Source organism: Equus asinus, chromosome 8 (assembly GCF_041296235.1).
Source record: "Equus asinus isolate D_3611 breed Donkey chromosome 8, EquAss-T2T_v2, whole genome shotgun sequence".
In the NCBI taxonomy this organism is placed as follows: Eukaryota; Metazoa; Chordata; class Mammalia; order Perissodactyla; family Equidae; genus Equus; species Equus asinus.
In genome coordinates, this window is record NC_091797.1 from 80,066,265 (window position 1) to 80,086,200 (window position 19,936).

General features: G+C 54.9%; 1 protein-coding gene across 2 annotated transcripts in view; it reads right to left on the reverse strand.

Annotated features, from left to right (window-relative positions):
• RBM19 (RNA binding motif protein 19) overlaps positions 1–19,936 on the reverse strand; it is a 131,455-nt gene that overhangs the window by 66,668 nt on the left and 44,851 nt on the right. For both annotated transcript variants that reach the window (XM_070516126.1, XM_014858617.3), the window contains exons 19-21: positions 18,958–19,037; positions 16,302–16,357; positions 13,281–13,397 (exon numbers count right to left, since the gene is read on the reverse strand). In XM_070516126.1, coding sequence (XP_070372227.1) covers positions 13,281–13,397; positions 16,302–16,357; positions 18,958–19,037 — 253 coding nt within the window. The remainder of the gene's footprint in view (positions 1–13,280; positions 13,398–16,301; positions 16,358–18,957; positions 19,038–19,936) is intronic.

Sequence of the window (19,936 nt, forward strand, 5' to 3'; positions counted from 1 at the left end):
ACGGGGGCCGGCGCCTCCCCAGAGCCCACACAAAGCACAGAGACCTTGTCGCTGAAGAGGCCGGGACGGGGAGAGGCGGCCGAGAGCGGGGAGCGCAGGCTGAGGGGAGAAGTCTGCAGGGAGGGTCAGGGCGCACAGCCACCGCAGCCCGGGACCCGCACGTCCTCCGAGGGCGCCCCGTGCCACTGTCTGGGCCTTTGTCACCTACTCTGGAATCAGACCAGGCCTGGAGAGAAAGAAAACAGCAGCTGCCATGGAAGACCGACCTGCAGAACTACAAGGGAAGCCAGCAACAAAAACCCTCTTGACTCTCAGTTATTTTTTTAAAGAGGAAAACTAAGTCGGCTTCCACACGGGCCCTGGTGTGAGACGGCGCTACCAGTGAGTCTGGTGGACGGCGATGGGACAGCTGACAATAAGGGACAAAATACCATCTTCTTAGGCAAATCCCAGCAGCTGCTCCCCCACCAGACATGCCGCTCCCACGCCGGTGGCAGACATCACTAATCAATTACAACACCGTTGCCCTCAGAGCGCGGACAACCTCACGATCCTCCAGCACAGAGTCCCAGGCAGCCGTGACCAACAGGTTTGTGCTGCCTTGGAAGGAGGAAGCTCTCTGCCCTGGCTGGCCTCACCCACCCATCACTGATTCATTCAACACACAGAGGCTCGGAGCAGTCACGTATCTGCCCAAGGTAACATGGTGGGCGCGAGGCAGAGCTGGGCCAGAATTCGGGGCTCCTGACTGCCGGGCCGGTGTTCTTCTCACCTGGAAAATCCCACTGGCTTCCTTCCAGGCTGACAGCCAACTCCCGATGACTGAGGGACAAGGACAGCAGGAGAGAGAACTCAGGAACCTGGGGCTCTACCAGAGCGAGGCCGCCTCGCCCTGCTCTGAGCAGCAGGAACTTCCGCAGCCTCTGACCATTCCCCGGCAACATACTTGTGGGCAGAGAGCCGGAGAAGGAGACGGGTCTGGGACAGATTTTCTGCAAGGTGGGCTCTCGAGTGAAGGAAGCAGCATCTGTTTCTGTCCCACCCGACTCTCGGGGCTGCATTCGTTCCTGGGACCCTCAGTGGGAAGGCAGGCTCTGAGGAACGCGGCTTCGTGCCGCATGCACTGCTGAGTGTCTGGGGGGACATGGGGCGACAAGGGCCTGGGGAGGCCCTGAGCTCTCTGAAAGGGTGTGGGGACACCTGACCAACGCCTCCCCACACGGCAGAGAACGGAAGCTTCGTGTTTTTCTACAGCACCAGGTTCATGCACAAAACCGCTAAATGAAAACAGACCCTAGGAGAGAGCACAGGCTTTCTAGGCCAGTCGTCACTTCCCTGGGTTCAATTAGCCTCGATTTCAGTAACAAAAAGTATTTACTCTTTACATAGCGTCTAACTATTGAGTGTTAACTTCCTTCTGACCACAGAATCAGACCAGCTGTGGCTGACCCCAAAGCCCAGAGGATTCTCTCCTTTCTTTGACCCCCCAGACTCTTCTGCTGACATACTTCTGGGTGGAAGTGTCTCAAAGGGAGTGAGTCTGGCCTCTCATTCCATCAGAAATCCTTTTGTAGCACCCTTAACAAACAGTTGCCTTAGCCTTCACTTGCTTACCCCTGCTAATGGGCAACTCGCTACTGCAGGGAGTGGTTTTTCCTAATCCTTTACGGATTAGGATCTTCCTTTTTTAAAAGCTTTTTATTTTGAGATAATTATAGACTCACATGCACTTGTAAAAATAATGAGAGACCCTATATACCCTTCACCCAGGTGCCCCCAATGGTAACATCTTACAAAACTACAGTAAAATATCGCAATCAGGAAATCGACACTAAGAGAATCACTGGCCTTATTCAGATTTCACCCGTAACACGCATTCATTTGTACGACTGTGCATATTTCGTTCTATGCAATTTTATCACACGTAGATTTGTGTGACCACCACAGTCAACGGTCGACGGACAGAATGGTTATATCACAAGGCTCCCCCGGGCCACCCTTTTATAGCCACACCTTCCGCCCTTCCCCTCGCCTCCCTGACCCCCAGCAGCCACTCGCCTGATCTCCATCTCCATAATTTTGTCGCTTTAAGAATTTATATAAATGGGCTCAGGCAGTAGGTAACCTTTTGAGATTAGCTTTTCCTACTCAGCATAATTCTCTAGCGACTCACCCAGGTCATGTGTATTGATAGTTCCTTTCTATTGCTGAGTAGTATTCCGTGGTATGGACCTGCCACAGCTCATTTCACCCTTTGCCCGCTAAAGGACACCTGGGTTGTCTCCAGTCCTTGGCTGTTATGAACAAAGCTGCTGTGAACACTTGTGTACAAGTTTCTTTCTTTCCCTTTCTTTCTTTGGTAATGGCTTTATTGCATATATTTATGTACCATACAAATCACCCATTTAAAGTGTACAATTCAATGGTTTTTAGTATATTCCACAGAGTTGTGCACCCATCACCAGTCAATTTTAAAAAATTCTCATCAGCTTTAAAGGAAACACTACATCCTTTAGCTATCGCCTCCAACCCCCTTCCCCAGCCCTAGGCAACAACCATCAACCTACTGTCTTTCTACGTTTGCCTATTCCGGACGCTCCATATAAAGGAAATCATGTAATATGTGGTCTTCTGCGACTGGCTTCTTTCACTTAGCATGTTTCAAGGTTCATCCATGGTGCAGCGTGTGTCAGTACTGCATTCCTATTTTTGGCAGAATAACGTTCCACTGTAGGACACACCGCATCTTGCGTATCCACTCAGGAGCTCATGGACGTGAGGACAGGTTTCTGTAGGAACACGGGTTTCCGTTTCTCCGGCACAGAAGCCCACGAGCGCACTGCCGGCTCACACGGTAAGCGCACGCTGCGTGCGTCAGAAACCGCCCATGCTCTTTGCCAGCAATGTGTGAGTGACCCGGTTTCTGTGCATCGCCGTCAGCATTGTGCGTTCCTCCTATTTTTCATTTTAGCCATTCTGACAGGTGTGTACTCACTTGTTTTTACTCTGAGCAGAATCCGATTCTCAGTCACAGCTGCTGTGGGTCTCAGCCCCGAGTCTCCTCCTGGGCATTCCTTTTGCAGGCTGGCCAGCCCTAGACCCTCTAATCTGCTATATCTGGTCAGTTCATGGCTCTCCCTCCTAAACCAAGGGGCCTCAGATTAACAGCTGGATTCAAGATGTGGTCACGCCACAGAGGGGGTGGGACATCTGGGGTTCGGACCACGCGATTCTGCTGAGCCGCAGTCCACAGCTGGCTAAAGCGAACCCTGGAGTCCGTTCAGATCCAGGATCTCTGTTCCAAATAAAAAGATGTGAGGCAACGACTCCTACATTCTGTCTTTGGGGCATTCCCTTAAGGAAAGAACCGACTCCTTGGCATTTTTCACTCACTGCCTTGTGAGTGATATCATCTTCCCCGGTGGGCCCATCTTTTCCTCAGAGTGCGGCGATCCTGGGGACAGGAGTGGGACCTGTGAAACTGGCACGGGGCTTAGCTCACAGTGAGCACGTGTGAAGTATTTGCAGACTGGCCTTGACAAGCACCATGAACATGTAAAATCTCTGAGGGAATTACTGCTGAAGACGGCCACATCGTAAGGGCTTAACAGATATGTGCAGGACAGGTACGTGAAAGGGTTAAAAAGGACGCCCCCCCCCCCCCCCCCCCCCCCCCCCCCCGAATCTGCAGTGGGAGACACAGCACAGAAGGAGTGACCAGGGCTGTTACTCCCCCACCTGCTCGGTTTCCCCAGCCCGTTGGGGAGGAATGGGTGAAATCATGCGCACAGAGCTCCTCAGGCCCTGGCAGCGCCCTCTAGTAAGGGCTGTGTGACATCCAGAGATACCATCCACAGCGCCTCCATCATGGCAGAGAATGCACCAGTAAGGAATGTGGACGCAGCGATGCTGATGCTACAGCTGACACCGCCGAGCTAAGAGGCTGCCCTGAGCCAGAGCTGCTCCCGACAGGAAGGTCCGCCGGAACCCTCAACACACGCATGCGCACCGACGGATCACCAGAGAAGCGCAACTTCGGTACCGCTGCTGTGGCCACTGGTTACGTGTGAGGCACCATGGGCAAGGAAAGGCTGGGTGTGCGGAGCAGGGCTGGCGCCTCCCTCGACTGCCCACCCCACACGACACATCAGCCAGCTGGCTGCTGAGCATCAAAACACGGAAGTTGTCCTCGGTTCCCACCAGCACCACAGTCCCCACTGAAGCCGTCAGCAGGACTCTGCAAACACACCCCTGAATCGACCCGGCAGCCCACTGACACCGCTGACACCTGGGCCAAGCCACAATCACTGCTGGCCCGGGGACTGCAAAGGCGTCCTCGCTGGCCTCCTCACACCCAGGCTGACCTGACCCTCTCCTCACAGAGCTTTTACAGATATCAGATCCCACTGCTCCCTCTGCTCAGAACGTCCCGTGGCCATGGATAAAACCCGGAGACCTGGGTGCAGAGGGCGGAGCACAGCCCAGGCGATCTTGAAGAACAAAGACGCCAGACGCCAGCTATCACAGAGCCACAGTAATTAGGACGGTGCGTATTGGCACCGGGCTAGACGAATGGACCTGTGGAACAGAGCAGAGAGTCCAGAAGCAGACCCTCACACGCACGGGCACCTGATTTATGAAAAAATCAATACCGCAGAGCAGAGGGGAAAGAACGGCCTGTGCAAATAAATGATGTTGGACCCACTGAACATCCATGTGGGGAGAAAACGGCCCTTGATCTTTACCTCACGCCATACACAACAATCAATTCCAGATGGATCGCATCCCCAGATGTGAAAGGTCAAGGCTTTCAAAGGAAAACATAGGAGACTATCTTCATGAGCTCGGAGGAGGCAAAGATGTCTTAGGACACAAAAGGTTCTAACCACGTGAGAAGAAAATGACAGACAATATTAAAATTAGGAGCCTCTGTTCATCAAAGGACACCAGTAAGCTACTCACGAAACGAGAGAGGGAGGAATTGCAATAATATGTCCACCAAAGGGCTCGAATCCAGAATATACAAAATTATAGAAAAAGTAATTAGAAAATTAGGAAGGAAAAAAATCAGACAACCTAATTTAAAAAATGGGCAGAAGACTCAAATAGGCATTCCACAAAGTATATCCAAACACTCATAAACACATCAAAAAAACATCTGATTTCCTTAGTCATAGGGGAAGCACAAATTAAAATCACAATGCAAGGATACCATTATACACCCACCAGAAAGGCTAAGAGAAAGACAGACAGTACCAAGTGTTGGCGGGGATGAGGGGCAACCAGAACACACATACTGATGGCAGCAGTGTCAATCAACACAACTCCTTTGGAAGGTTGTTTGGCAACATTTACTGAAGCTGAAGCACGCACCCCCACGACCCAGCAATTCCACTTGCACAGGTACACCCTAGGAAATGCAAGCACAGAGTCACCAAAAGCCATACACAAGAATGTTCACAGGAGCGCTCATTATTCGAAACTGCCAAAAAGCTGCCAACTACCCAAATGCTCACCAGTAAAAGGGTTAAGCATATTGTCATACTGTCACAGGATGGAATACCATACGGCAACGAGAATGAACAAGTTATACGCACAATGTAACCACACAGACGAATCTCACAAAAAATTATTGAGCAAAGTGGCCAGACCCCCAAGAATATACATGTTATGATTCCCTTTACATAACACACAAAGACAGGCAGCGCAAAGGCAGGTTTTGGGGAGTCAGGAGAGTGGCGGGCAGGGAGATGGGGCAGAGACTGAGCGGGCAGGGGCAGCTCTGCGGCTGAGCAGGGCGCTGGTGACACGGGTGCCCATTCTGACCACTCAAGTTGTACACCAAGGGTCTGTGCGCTCCTCAGTAATTAACTTACACGTCAGTAAAAAGTTTAAACAACACCCATCCACAGCCCTCATCAGGGCCCACAAGATGGGGCCCCTGTCCACCGTCTCATCTCAGCACGGTCCCTCTGTCCCTGCTCCCCCTACCCAAGCCACACTGCCCGTTCTCCTGCAGGCCAAGCTCATTCCCACTTCGGGGCCTGGCACGTGCCATCCCCAGATCTGCATGCTGCTCCCTCCTTCACACCCTCAGGTCCCCACTTGAATGTCCCCTCCTCCGAGAAGCCTTCCCTGACCACCCCATCTAAGACACCCTCTACTGGGCGAACAGTGTCCCCCAGATTCATGTCTGCCAGACCCTGTGAATGGGATCTTCCTTGGAGATAGGGCCTCTGCAGACATGATCAAGGTCAGGGGAGGTCATACTGGACTAGGGTAGGTCCCAAATGCAATGATGGTGCTTAAGCTCGGCTTACAATGAACAATGAATGCATTCATTCCACCCTTCAAAACTGCAGCAAAACGGAAGTGAGGGATGCATGGAGGAGGCACAGAGGATTTCAGGGCAGTGAAAACACACACTGCAACGATGGATATGTGTCACTATATGCTCGTCCAAATCCATAGACTGCCTAACGTCAAGAGTGAACCTAATGTCCACTCTGGACTCGGGGTGCTAACGACGTGTCTGTGGAGGCTCACTGATTCTAACAAACGTCCCCTCGGGGGGATGCAGATGACGGAGGCGGCTGTGCGTGTGTGGGGCAGGGGGTTGTGGGAAATCTCTGTATCCTCCTCTCAATTTTGTTGTAAACCTCAAACTTCTCTAAAAAAACTGTCTTAAAACAAACAAACAAAAAACCTCAGCAAAGCAGGAGGAGCGGGGAGACCCCTGAGGAGGAAACAGTCACAGCCGGGCAGTGGCCTGCAGAGCGAACGCGGCAACTCTCTGAGCTGCGGCCTCCCACGCCATCCTCGGGTCAACGGGGCGGTGTGTCACCTAACGTCTGTCCTCTTTACCAGGGGAGGGAAAAATGCCTTAGTGTGTAATTAAAACCAGAAGACAAAACCGAATTCCCTTCGAGTGGGCCTCATCTCCACAGAGGCCCTGGGCTCAGTTTAGTCCAGGCTCAGCAAACCTTCCCCATTCAGGGCCAGAGGGTCAACATTTCACAGGTTTGCAGGCCATTCGGGGGCTGAGACAACTACTCAGCTCTGCCCCGCGGTGAGAGAGCAGCACAGACGAGAGGAAAGTGAGCGGCGTGGCCTCTGCCCAGGTCCCCCTGTCGAGGGGGGAAGCACCTGGGGTCGGCTCGCCCTCCTCACCCCAGCCCTTTCAGAACCTGGCCAAGGGTTCTCTCCCCGACACACGCCTTCGGGAACGTCTGGGCTGGCTCTCAGGAGCTGCCCACGGCTGTTTTGCAGAGCTGCTTCCCCAAGAAGCCGGGGACAGAAAGTGGCCCCACCATCCAGGCCTCTGCGGAGAGCAGATCACAGGGCTCATGGCTTCGAGAAAAGCACTGCTGACAACCAGGGGTTAATCGGGCAGGGGGCCCACACCTGGGCGAGGGGCCCGAGGCGGGGGCAGCTCGAGAGGAACTCGGCAGGCAAGCTGTTGTCAGGCACCTCCCTGCACGGTCACGGTTACAGTCACTGTGAGAGGAAATGAGGAGGAAAGGGGCCAGGGACGGACAGACGCTGTCCACAAGGTGGGCACGAGAGGTACACAGGGGACAGGAGATGCAAGCTGCGTAATTAAGGCCTCCAGACACCTGTTGGGAGCTCACCCATTCACACCCCTCGCAGGTGGTTCACACTTCTGGGGAAAAAATAACAGGAAAAAAAAAAAGCAGCTCAGATGAAAGAAGAAAAGCTCTCCATCTGTAGCCTGCAGCCCTGGTCCAGCCTGCCTGAGGCAGCGCTTCTGCCAGCAGCTCCCTGACAACCTGACCCTCGGGGACAGTTCCACGGTGGCTGGGTGGGGCTCTAGAGTGAGAGAGACCTGGGTGTGCTGCTGCAGAGCTGTGTGACCCTGGGCGAACCCTTAAGCTCTCTGTGCCTCACGTGCCCCGTCTTGATCAGGATTCCATGGAGCAAGGCTTTGCACAGTGGACCTACGTGCTTAGCAAACATTTACCGAGCACCGCTCTGGACCAGGGCTCTGTGGACACAGCGAGGCACTCCCAGCACCCACACAGACAGCACTCTGAGGCAGCTGTGAGGCTGGGTGGGATGACAACAAGGCAGCGGGGTCACAGGACAGGCCGAGCTGCCCGGCTGGGGTTGGGAGAGCGAGCGGTGGCCTCACTGGCAACAGCACAATCCAGGGCTCCTGAAGGAGCTGACCACCCAGAGGAGCAGCACCAACAGCCACGCTCGCTGGGTGCCTCCGCCGTGCTGGGTGCCGGGCCGGGGGTCTCACACACACTGACTCATGTCACCACCCAGCTGTCAGGCAGGCTCTTACTGTCCCCATTTACAGATGAAGAAAACCGAGGCTCAAAGAGGTGAAGCGCCACAGCCTTGGAGAGAAGGGAACTGTCTGGAACCCGTGCCATCTGCTGCCAGAGCCGACGCTACGCCATCACCGCCTCACTCGGGATCGGGGGCCATCTGGAGGGTCTGACGTCATCCTAAGGAGCAGGTCAGTCTGAGATGCGCTCCTCGGCAATGACCCACAGGGGGAACCAGGGACGAGGACGATGAAGAGAGACGCTTCTGTAGAAGGCCCCCCCTCCTGGGCTTTGTACGCCCGTTCTCGCACTGCGCCCCCCCTGCTGGGGACGGAGGGAAGCGGGCAGGACCTCCAGACGAGCGAACGGAGGGGGCCGGCTGCCAACCTACACTCTAAGCTGCCGCTGCTCTGCACGCAGGACTGTCTCCGTAGTTTGCAGGGCCTGGTACAAACTGAAAATTTAGGGCCCCTTATTCAAAAGTAAGAATTTTAAGACGGTGACAGTTGAGCCTTAAACCAAGCGTGGGGCCTTGTGGGACTTCACAGGTCACAAGCTCACAAGGCCAGCCCTGTGTGCAGAACCCCTTCCGGGAAGATCACTGCCTTCCAGAACCCAAGGCTGCCCACGGAGTACAAAAGACACGGGCGAGCTGAGGGTCCTTCTAGAACGGCCCCTGTGCCTCTCCGTGCCCCGGTTTCCTCATGCAGAAATGGGCGCTCAGCAGCTCCACCTCGCTGGGTGGCTGTGAAGACGCACCCACACCATGAGCGCTGGGGGTGTGGTCAACCCAGTGCCAACTGGTTCCCAAGGGCTCTCTGCTCTCTCAGGGCCACCACCTGGAACGGGGTGGGAATGAGGCCCGTCCGCCCAACGCTCTGGCTCTGCACACATGCGCCTGCGCGTCAGGATGCGAGGCCGTGAATGAGGAAGCTTCAGCTGAGGGGAGACGGAGGCCCCATCGAGCCATCCGTGCGGCTGCTCTCGGAACCGCCCCCTGTGCTGGGGACTTTCAAATCCAGGCTTTCTGATGGAGGTGGGGAAAGAATAAGACAAACACAGCAAAACACGCACATGCATGCACACCCACACACACCCCTACCCCAGAGCAAACCCTGATGGGAGGGAGAGACCAGTCTACACCCTTCTTTCAGAACAGACACCAACTTAAGACCATGGGCTCCGCTGGGAGAGCCGACGGCTGCTTCCACCCTGGCTCCCATTATCGGGGAGGCATGTGCTCCCTGCACCCATGCACACACCTGCACGCTCTGGGCTCCCGTTTGTCTTCCATGTTCCCTTTCAGGGCTGGAGGGGGACCAGCTCAGCCTGGGTCTCCATTCCCTACGGACTCTCTCTGCCCCAGAACCCAGCTGGATGGGGACAGGGTTACAGTTTGGGAGGACAGGGAGGGAGGGACATACTTAGGGGAAGGACGAAAAAAATAAGAAAATGCTGCAGAGAATTTTCAGGATTCGGCACTGCTGTTAAAGACGCAGGCTCTGTTGAGTCAGACCCGCCGGGGCTCAGAGCCTGGCGCACTGGTGTTGGGCAGTTTAGTAATGACCCCAGCTCACCTTTGCCAACTACCTGCTCCGTGCAGGCCCTGCACTCAGGGCTTCACCCACAAAATCGCGTTTACTCCTTTCAACGGCCCTGGAAGCAGCCACGTGGTGAGGGAGCGGGGTGCCAGCCCCAGCCCTGACGACCCAGCAGGAGGAATGGGGCTCCAGAGCAGGCATGTTCACTGGAAAATGGAGATGATGACTATTCTGCAGGGCTGTTTCGGTAAACAGAGCCCTAATAACAAAAAGCCCGTCAGCCACAGTGGCCGGCACAGAGGTCGGGCTTGGAAACTGTACTGAACGACAACGATAAACAGTCACGCTTGTTCCTCCATCATCGTCACAGATCACAGCACATGTTATCATTAGCATTACTACTCTTACTTTATGCCAGGGCAAACCGGGGCCCAGAAAAGGGGTGGCAGAGAGAGGAGAATGGCCGGCTCCGAATCCACGGCTGTGTCCACTCTGACTTCTAAAGGGTGAGCCTCAAATTGTCGCAGGAGATGAACCCGCAGAAACGGGCACCTGTCTGGCCAGGTGGAGGCGCTGGAGTGCAGTGCTGAGGCCCGACTGGAAGGCTCGTGGTCTCCAGGGGAGACCCAGGCAAACGTTGCTGCCCCAGCTCACATGCAGGCCCCTGGGGGGCTGGAGAGGGTGGGCAGCCTGCTGCCCCCAGCAGGCCGTCTTGAGAACCTGGCCCCGCTCTCCCACAGCCCTGCATTCATGCCTGCACATGCTGGGAGTGTCACAGCATAACTGTCACTGTCGCTTTCCTCCCTGGCCTCTGCAGACAGTAAACTCCTCGAGAGAGGGCCTGTGTCTCTCCTGGAACGGCGGCATGCTGGGTGCCTCGAGCAGGGCCTGGTACCAACGACACACTCGCTCTCACAGGACAGTGGTTCCACTCAAACGATGTGGGGGGCGACGCCTCCTTCTAGAGCCAAGAGAAGGACAACAGGCTGCAGAGAGGAGGGGTTCCAGGACAGGGCTCTGGGCAGAGCACTGAAACGTCAATCCTGGCTCAGCTGTGTGGTCCTGGGCAGGACCCTCACCTCCCTAAGTCTCCAGTTCCCTTCCGGGGGCAACAAGGGATAACAGCACCCCCTCCCTCACAGGGTGCTGTGCAGCTTAAAGGGGAAGACGCTGAACAGGGAAGTGTGCAGCCGCCACCACCATAAGAGGGAGCTGTGGCTCTGACTGCACCTGGCAGGACAAGCCCACAACACCTGCCTGGCAAAATGGACCAGTCTGTCCCCCTAAACCCTGAAACCCTTCCCTGGCTCTGACTTTGCTGGCCATTGGCTTTGTCTGAAATCGGGGCTCCGGTTTCCTGGACAAGCTCCAGCTCCCTGAGCAGGCTCACAGCGACCCCTGGTGCCCACCCTTTGGAAATGCCTCAAGCCCAGCCCCAGTGACAAAGCAGGGAAGCCCTGGAGAAGGCATTCCACGTCCAGGGGTGAGGAGAGCACCCATCAGGACAACGGCAGGGAGAAGAAACGGCGCACGTAATTATGTTCGGTGGACACTAATGCCTTGTCTTCTCGAAATGAATATAAGATGCCAGATCAAACGGCGCGTTTCCCCCTTCCGCCGTGGTCTTTTGTTCCCAGGCTGAGCATCATCCTACACAGACTGTGAGACCAAGCAAGATTGTCATTCGGCGGGGTCCTCTTTCCTGATCGACACGAGCCATTTGCAGCAACCCCATTTTCATCTGGCAGTTCTTAAATTGGACTCTTTTTCAAGAGCAGAGGCATGTGAAAGCCCACAGACGCGCGAGGCCGAGGATCTCTTTCTTCTCGTAAGGACAACCTCGCTCATGGACTCCTCTTGACTCATCTCTGGGTGCAGGGAAATGGAGGTGACCCCTCTCACCAGGCTGTTCCTGCCACGCAGGAGCCCCAGGGCTCACAGCTGAGACCCCGGCACTCAGAAATCCCGAGCGGGCTGGCATCTTTGCATCAGCACCCACTAACCACATCTGTTGTGACCTGTGCCCTGTGTATGATTTAGGACAGAGGGGAGGAGGATATTGATTTTTGAAGCAAATTCCCCAAATGGCTCCTCATTCTTTGAACCAAAGAGTGAGAGCAAAAAGAGTAGATTTCACACAAAGATACAATTTTCCAGTCCCCAAAATATAGGACTTATATTTTGCACCCACAGTTGAACTTGAGACATGCTAACTGGTAATTCTAATCAGGACTTAGCTCTCCCGATCTTCAGGCCAGAAGTGGACAAACACAGGTTGAACGAACAGGGCCTAGTCCGCAGAATCCAAAATGCTCAGCCATGTGCCAACCACGAGGCTGGAGGCCCCCAGAGCACTCTTAGATGGCAATGAAGCCTCCACAATCTGCCCAGTTAGGGCTAATGTCACCTGCTGTTACATTCTAAGGGCCAGGTGGCCTCTCTCTGCGCCACCCAGCACACACCTGGGGAGTGGTCGGCTTGAACCATCTTCCACGGATGCCCCCCCAAAAGACGTTCCATCCAGGGCCTGGTGCTGGGGTAGACCTAACCAACCCGAGAAATCAAACACTGTGATGGACCGGCACGGGGGCCGCATGCTGCTGGCCCTTGGGCCATCTCGGGCCCACAGACAGACTTTGTCCACACAGTGTTTATTTCCAGAAACTGAATTAGTCGCCAACTTACTCCCCCTGAGAATCCAGACTGCCAGTTTCTTTCCAAACGCGGGAGAACTGGTCCTATTATATCTGCATTCCTGCGAGGAGTCACGGCTGGCCCTCCAGCCCATCAGTCCCCACCCAGTCTGCTCTTCCAGGCTGTCACCTGCCTGGCCCCCCGAGAGATCACTGAGTTTCTGACCCCTGTGCTGGCAGGTGCTGCTGGATTTCATTCTTTATGATTCACCCTCATTTCAAAAGGGGCTCTCCAGAGACAGCAATGCATGCAGCGGCCCCCACCCCTGGCTGGACATTAGAATCCCCTGGGGTGCTCTGATCAAAATACCCACGTCTGGGCCCCACCCTTGACCCACAGACTCCAGTTCTCTGGCGGTGGAGCCTGAGCAAAGGTAAGTTTATGAAAGTCGCCAGGTAACCGGATGGTGCCGCCAGGGTGGAGAATCCCCAGCTTCATCCCAAAGAATGACTTGGGTAGAAATTCCAGACAGCTCATAAGCAGAGCCAGGCTTCAGCCCCCCAGGCTTCTGGCCCTCCCCGGGTTACTGACGGGGAGGAGAAGGCTGAGCGCCTTTCTTGTCCCGCCTGGGGAGGGAGAGGCCTAACCGTTCTGAATTCTTTCTGCACAGTGCTCTGGAGAGCAGTGTCTGAGACTCAGGGAGAGAAATGAAAGGCAGCAAAGACGACCTTTGCAGGACCAGGGCGCTGGCCCTCCCGAGGACCTGACGGCCGCCCACAGCCCCTCGGACTGAAGCAGTGCTTCTCACCTGAAAAGCTCTCGGATCTCGCGGCTGTCAGCCTGGAAGGGGATGTTCCGCACCAGGATCTTGGAGGTGGTCTGCTTCCGGGGAACCTGTTTCTTCCGAGCGGATGTCAGGGCTGGCCTGGAGGGTCAGGGACAGGGTTCCGGTTAATCGGGGCATCAGTGGCTGCTGCCCTACACTGACTCCACCTCCCCCAGCACCAATGCTCGTGTCCTCCCTTCAGGGGACGGATTCCAGGAGCTGGTGTGGAGGAGGCTGAGATGAAAGGGGAGGGAGGCAGTCTCCCCTGGGTGACACGGAGCATAATTATCTTCTCCCCAAAACAGCTCTGGACGTCAGGCTGACACATCACCCCTTGGGTGCCTGCTGTCCTTCATCTGACAGACTCAGGGACTATCGGGGACTTCAGAAAGGAATGCTGACGAGGGGGGGCCGGTTCCTCCCTACATCTAACCTCCTCCATCGCCCCGGCTAACTTAGCCAGAGGTCGTGTTTTGAGACATTTCATCACTAACCCGGGGAGCATCATCCAGGAGCCTGGAGCGGTTTCTAAGCATGCAGATGGACCAAGGGTGAGGCGGGAAACTCTGAGCCTGAAGCTCAAGTCCATCCTAATGCAGCCCTACCTCCCCTGTCCCCTTGCTCTCCCAGGGAAAAACTCAGCTCCATCCAAGCAGGGTAGGGTCATGAGCACGGCTGCGAGTTAACAATCTGGGAGTGAATGCCAAGTCGGCCACTTAGGATCTGTGTGATCTTGGGCAAGAAACTTGGCCTCTCTGGGCCTCAGTTTCCTCAACTGCAGAATAGGCCTAATAACAGTGACAACCTCAGCAGACTGTTTGAGGAGTTAACGAGAGAGGACACGTCAAACACTCTGCATGGTGCCCGCCATGTGGGAAACACTCAATGAACGGCAGCTGTTATCATGACTATCATGATGACTCACTTCCTTCAAGTCTGACCCACGTCACCTCCTCAGGGCCCTTCCCTGACTCTCTCCACTAAATGGCCACTCACCCCCACCCCTCATCTTTATTCTTCTCCCTGGCATGCATTGCCATCTGACAGCATGTTACATGTTTAAGCGTGTGGCTCTTGACCGTCTGTCCTCTAGCACTATGCTGTCCAACACAGCAGCCACCAGCCACATGTGGCCAGTGAAATCTAAATGAAAACAAATCCAAATTCAAAACTCAGTTGCTGGGGTGGCCAGCTCCAGGATGGTCCCAGTGAGCCCTGCCTCTCGGTAGTCATGCTCGTGTAGGCCCCTCCCACGCATCAGGACAGGTCTGTGCGACCAAGAGAAGACCGAAGTGATCGTCTTCTGATCTAACTTCTGAGACTAGGTCACCGAAGACATCATCGCCTCCTCCTTGTTCTCTCTCGGACCACTCGCTCCGGAGGGAAACAGCCGCCACGCGGTAAAGACACTCATGCAGTCCCAGGGGCCTTCTGCCCCGGCCAGCATCCTGACTGCAGCCTCACGAGAGACCCCGAGGCAGAACCACCCCGCGAAGCTGCTCCTGAGTTCCTGACCCACAGAAACTGTGAGAATAAATGTTTGCTGTTTGAAGCTGTTAAGTCTTGAGACATCTCGCCACGCAGCAGTCGATAACTAATACAGTCATCCTCGCCACAGTTCAAGTGCTCAAAAGCCACGTGTAGCAAGTGGCTACCACGCTGGACAGCACAGATGTAGAACATCTTAGAACATTTCCATCGTTGCAGAAGGTTCGATCAAGAACATGGCCCTAGAATGCGCACTCCACAGGCAAATCCCCTCCCCTGCACCTGGGAAGAGTGGCGCACAGTAGGCTTCCTACATTTTTTTTGTTGAATAAAAGAACAACTACACAAACACTGACTAGGAATTGAGAGGTTGTGAAGTAACTTCAGCTTGCTCCCTGGAGACAGGGGACTGAAAAGAAAGATGCCACCACTGGCTGGGTGCTCATGTACATGGCACGCGCCAGATGCTTCACACACAACCTCTAGTTACCACAATTTGCTTTACAGGCAACGTCATCTGCCCAAAGGCACACAGCTCCTGGCTTAGAACCCAAAGCTGTGGGGCTCAAAGCCTGGGCTCCCACCTTTACCCCACAGCTCAGGAACCCATGCTAGACTTCTGCGGGCTCCCGCACCAAGCCTTCTGCTCGCTCAGGATGCTCAGCCTGGCACAGACTGGGATGCGCGAACAATACACCTGGGCGGGATTCACAAAGACCATGAAAACAGGGAGAGAAGGAAGACAGAGCAGCAGCTCCAGGTCCCAATGACCACAACAAATGACCAACTGGCCGAAAAGTAGCAAATAAAGATGGTAACGCAGCCAGTACTGTGAGAAGCAGTCATTCCATCACCTGAGGTGGGTAGATGATAATGACAGTGACAATAATAATAATGGCTTATGCCGGGCACGTGTTATATGGCGGGCACTGTTCAAATCACCTCAAGTGTATTAGTTCATTTAGACACACAAGCAGGTGGAGGTGAAGGAGCAAAACTAAAACCCTCAAAAACCCTCCACTACTTCAGGGAACTGGGCATTGGGCCGATGAGTCCGTCTCCAGCTCTAACAGCTACTGAATCTCCTTCCAATTAACTGCAGGCCGTCTCTGGGCACTGCTGTCGAGCTCCAAGAAGGAAAGCTCCATAAAGAGAAACGTCTAGGTTTTATTGCCTTTTCTGGTTCGTCCAGAGCACCAGCAACTTACCACTCTCCCTTGGTTATTTATACCACCAAGAGGAGCGGAATCGGCTGGTTTCTCCTGCACTCGTTCCTTTTATTATATTAAATGCATATTAAACATTTACTCAAAGGACTGGTGAGTACCAGTTCATCAGGGAAATGGTGTTGGTGCTGGCAAATGCAACACCACCTTAATTAGGACGAGTCCCAAATGGCGAGAGGGGGCGGGTGCAGAGGACACAAAGGGTCCCGAGACACCCTCCAGGGCGCCGGCACCAGAGCGGGAGCGACCGACTCGGATCAAAGTAAAGAGGGAGGCACCACAGACTCACTTTGTGGCTCGTTCCGAAATCCTCACTTCCAGCTTGTGGCTGTCCACGACGTGACCCTAAGAGAGAAGACAACACAGCCTGTCCCTCCGTCCTCTTAGAAATACTCACCCGTGGTCCTGCCCCTCCCCGGAGTGGGCTTCAGCCAAGTGAGCGGAAAGGAAACTTGGGAGGGGGACTGACTGCTCCCAGGCAGAGGCGCTGGCTGCAAGCAAGGACAGGGAGCAGCTTCTCCCGGAAATGGCTCACGCCGAGCCAGGCAGCAGCTGGGGGTCACAGAGACCCAACCCTCCAAAGTCCTCTAGAGCTGCGAGTAGGCTTGACCTTTGTGCCACTCGAGGGGCACAGAATTTTCCACTGTTTACAAGCATTTTCAGGGAAAGGAAGCCCCTTCGATGTGGCTTGTGGAGAGAGTTGGTTTAGACTGTATGGTCTTTAAAAAAACTTCTCGATCACAGAGGAGCTGCAGAGAAAGCTAGGCCCTTACACGGGGCCCTGAAAGCAAAACTACCCTCGAAAACCCCTTAAATCTCCCATAAAATACAGCACGCACAGCTTTGTATAAACAATTCTTTGTGGCAATATGCACGCACGTATGCACACAATGAGGTACAGAACGTAACACTACAGGGTGCAAGGTGCAACTTCACAGAATCCTGAATTGCACGTACACTGAATGAGCAGAGCTGAATTCCAGCTAAGTGACTATATGGCATCTAACAACAAAGTTGGATTTCCAGTGTCTTTAACAAACAACCAACAAACCCCAAAACGGAGAAGATCTGGTATTGCTGGGGCCCACTTTACCACGAGGCAAACTGGCTGAAGCCAGGAAGTGGCTGCCCCTTGGGACAGGGCACAAGTGTCCAGGTTCTGTTCTGGGGGGGCTGCCGCTCCCTCATTTACACTGCCTCCTGGCCCCCGTGGGCGTTGGAGTTGGCGAGGCCTGGTGGAGAGCAGAGCGTCTCCCAACGTGAAGGCAAAAGCTCCAGAGGCCGTCACCTACCCAGCATCCTACCAAACGCAATGCAGCTCTTGGGGAAGGTCAGCAAAATTCTACAAAAGCAACTGTATTGGCCAAGTAGCCAATTACATTTCCTATAACCCCCAAGGCCTTTGCCTTGACCAGGAAGCTCCATGGGGACACAGTCAGTGGCCTGGAAAGTTGCTATAAATAAGCGAAGGGTGGTGACCCCGTCTGGGCACACGTTCCACCCTGCGTCCACCCCAGCCGTCCTGGGCAGAGCGCACCTCTGAGAGAGAGAACGAGGGCTGTGGACGGTGTGCTGCCTGCTACACCCTGGCCTGTCAACTCAGCCCGATTCAACGTTACTTTACCTTCACACTGCCTGGCCTCGTGCTGGGCAGGGCTGTGTCCTCCTTTGTATGGTGCACACAAGACACATGACACTCTGAAGGTGGTTTAACAGGATTCCAGACCCCCTGAGGCCCTTCCACGGACCCTGGGCCTAGAAGCCTGTTCTAGAGACACAACCATGAGCACCCAGCCTGGTCGCTGTGGCTCCCTTCCTGCAGAACAAGGCACAGGCGAGCGACAGCTGGGAGCAAGTGGGTCTGCAGAAAGGTGCATGTGGGAAGGCAGTGCTCCTTGTCCCCGGCCACCGAAGGGCCTGGGGACATGGACATCAGGGAGGGGTGCTGAGGACACCGTCTCAAGCTGAGCCCTGGCTCCCTTGGGATGCTGCAAACTCCTGCCCGTTCTGCTCCCTGCGGCCCAGCTCCCCTCCTGATATCGAGGGCCCTGATAGGACCCTGCACTCCGGGCCTAGCAGGAGGGCACTGCTCCTTTCTCCATCTGCACAGGACACCTCTGACTTCATTCCCCTTCTCCCGCCTGTGTGCCTCCACCCTGGCCAGGTCACCACCAGCTGCTTCCTCATGACTCAGTGGTCTCCCACCTGCCCTCCTGCGATGCCCTCTCCACATGGCAGCTGGAGAGACTGCTGTGAAGCAGAAATCAGATCCTTCTCCACTGTGCTCCAAGCCCTCTGATGGCATCTCACTGCCTTGATGCTCAATTCCACAGTCCTCAGAAGGCCTCTAGGACCCACACACCTCCCATCCCACTCCCCGCCCCTGCCACAATGGCCTTTTGCTGCTTATCAAACATACTAAGCTCATTCCTGCCTTACAGTCCCTGCCTCAGACCCTTTGCACATGCTGTTCCCTCCACCTAGACTACTTTCCCCACATCTTAGTGTAGCTGAATCCTTGTCAATGAGGTGTCAGCTCCACTGTCACCTCTTCAGAGAGGCCTCCCCGACCAGACAATCTAAAGCCCCCTGTCCCTGTCACGGTGCCTGCTTTATTTCCATCCAGGCACCTCCATCCACAACCCGGTCTGTGTATTTACTCAGAGGTCCGCTTTGCCAGTCCCCCCCAGGCCTAGCACGGTGCCCGGCACAAACCAGACCCTCGATAAAGAGCTGTGGACTGAGTGAATGTACTAGTGACCATGCAGCGCAAGGAAGCTTCTCCATCATTCCTGGGCCCGGGGCCCCTGGAGAACTGGAGGAAGCGATGGGCCCAGGAAATGTGGACTCACCTGCATTCCCGCTCAATTCCAGAGGGCTGATGGACGCCCGCCCCACCGCCCGCCAAGGCCCCGCTGGACCTCGGCTCAGAACCCTCGCTTTACCTGGAGCTGCTTGAGAGCCTTCTGGGCCTGCTCCGGCTTCCTGTATTCCACGAACCCAAACCCCATGGACAGCAGCGCACCTGAGGGAGAGAGGCGGACATCACGGCAGTGTGCGGGGTGGGAGGGAAGGAGCGAGCTCAGGACCCAGGCCAGGACCCCGCTGGCCCCCGACGCCCTCTTCCGTGCTCATTTCTTCACACCCTCTTCATTCCCAGTAAGGCGTCAGCTCCTGCGCCTCCCCATTTATCATGAGCCTTCCTGAAGAACCAGCCACCGAGGCTATATAGCCACCGCCTGAGGCCCAGCTGACTATTAATTAACAGATGACTGACACGATAATTAACTTCATAACAGAACTCCGCCTTTGGGAGGGAGAGGGAACGAACAGGGATGACCATCACTGTGACAAGCGGCAAATCCTCCGCCTGGGCGGTCCCCGTAGAAGGAAGGTGTGCGCGAGAGTCAGACGCACGTGAGGCTCTCTCACAGGCGTTTCTGACTGTCTGGTTACATCGTTTCCCGGGTTTCAGATACAAAGCTGGGCGGGGGGGGGGTGACCACATTATTGGAACCTATCTGGCTCCCTCCTTCCAGGTGACGAGCAGCAAGAGTTCAGAGAGCACTGATCTCTCAGAAATTTGTCACCAGTTTTTGCTTCCCGACTTCAGATATGTACGTAGTAAGATATGTACGTATGTATGCATAACTGGGGGGAGGGGTTTTTACAGGGCTCAAAAAGATCAGATCCCTGTGACACAGAACGTGAGGCGTGCCTCCTCCACCTGGCATTTCATAAGGGTGCATTAATTTTACTCTCTAGTTTGTTCACAGATGAACTCAAAGAGAATTGGCTCAAGTCTGATGGATCCAACTGAGTTTCAAGATTCGCCACCTAAGACTCCCTCAGCGGTCCCCGTCTTGGCGTCTTCTGTCCTGTTTGTGAGACCTGTGCCCCCACAACGGGGACCTGCTTGCTTGC